This window comes from Mastomys coucha, unplaced genomic scaffold, assembly GCF_008632895.1.
Source record: "Mastomys coucha isolate ucsf_1 unplaced genomic scaffold, UCSF_Mcou_1 pScaffold20, whole genome shotgun sequence".
Lineage (NCBI taxonomy): Eukaryota > Metazoa > Chordata > Mammalia > Rodentia > Muridae > Mastomys > Mastomys coucha.
In genome coordinates, this window is record NW_022196903.1 from 111,036,783 (window position 1) to 111,037,894 (window position 1,112).

Here is a 1,112-nt window from a genome sequence, read left to right on the forward strand (position 1 = left end):
GGCATTGTCCCACTAACTTGCCAAGGTCGACTGGAATTCACTCTGTAATCCAAACAGACTGAGATTATAGGATTATACCAGCAGGTCTAATGTAGGTATATGTGTATTATGTATGTATGTATGATGTATGTATGTATGATGTATGTATGTATGATGTATGTATGTATGTGTGTATGATGTATATATGATGTATGTATGTATGTGTGTATTTTGTTCTACAGCTTGTCATTCTCCTCCATCTGCTTCCTCAGCTCTTGGACCAATCCTGACCTTTCTCTCATTATCACACATACCAAACTACTTTGTTCAACTAATCATTAATTTAAAAACTACCCTACCTCTGCCTTTCTTCTTCTCTGTTGTGAGTCAGAAGACTCCAAGGTGGACATTATCAAACCATCATTATAAAAAAATACATTCAGTACTTGGGAGGCAGAGGCAGGCAGATTTCTGAGTTCGAGGCCAGCCTGGTCTACAGACTGAGTTTGAGGACAGCCAGGGCTACACAGAGAGACCCTGTCTCGAAAAACCAAACAAAAAAAAGAAAAAAAGAAAATCCAAAACAATCAAAACAAAACAAAAAACTTATCACTATTGTCTAAGAGTCAAGAGGATCCTGGGCTATAGATTCAAGGGCTGGGAACTGAACTCCATGACAGAATATCTATCTTTTAGGGCACAGTTCTTTCTTCCATCATCTGTACCTAAGGGGGGGACTTAATCCAACTCCAGCACATTGTCAGCTCTCACTGGGAGCCCTGCGGTTTCCCTCCTGGCCTGGCTCTGCCCTCCAGCCCTCTTTCCTAGAGGAGTAAAGCTCAAGAACCAGTGCCCCCCTTTTGCTGTCCACATCATTGCCCCCTATATTTGCCAGGGACTGGTGCTCAGTCAGGAATGAGAGGCTAATGGGGACTCTAAGCTCAGTGTCCTTTACACCTATGCAACCTTGCTGGGTGGAAAAGAGAAGCTACCATGACAGTGGGCACAAGGGCATACAGCAGTAATCCCAGCCCTCAGGATGAGGCAGGAGAAGTGCCTGGTGCCGCGGACCGGGGTTTCTTGCGGGGTCCCTTATTCCGCGGGACGATGGGTTCTGGCCAGGTGGGCACGGG

General features: G+C 45.4%; 1 protein-coding gene across 1 annotated transcript in view; it reads left to right on the forward strand.

Annotated features, from left to right (window-relative positions):
* Nucleotides 1-1,086: 1,086 nt before the first annotated feature.
* The window catches only part of LOC116099982 (collagen alpha-2(I) chain-like), a 20,516-nt gene continuing 20,490 nt past the window's right edge, over nt 1,087-1,112 (forward strand). The window contains exon 1 of the mRNA XM_031384054.1: nt 1,087-1,101. Within this exon, the coding sequence (XP_031239914.1) occupies nt 1,087-1,101 (15 nt within the window). The remainder of the gene's footprint in view (nt 1,102-1,112) is intronic.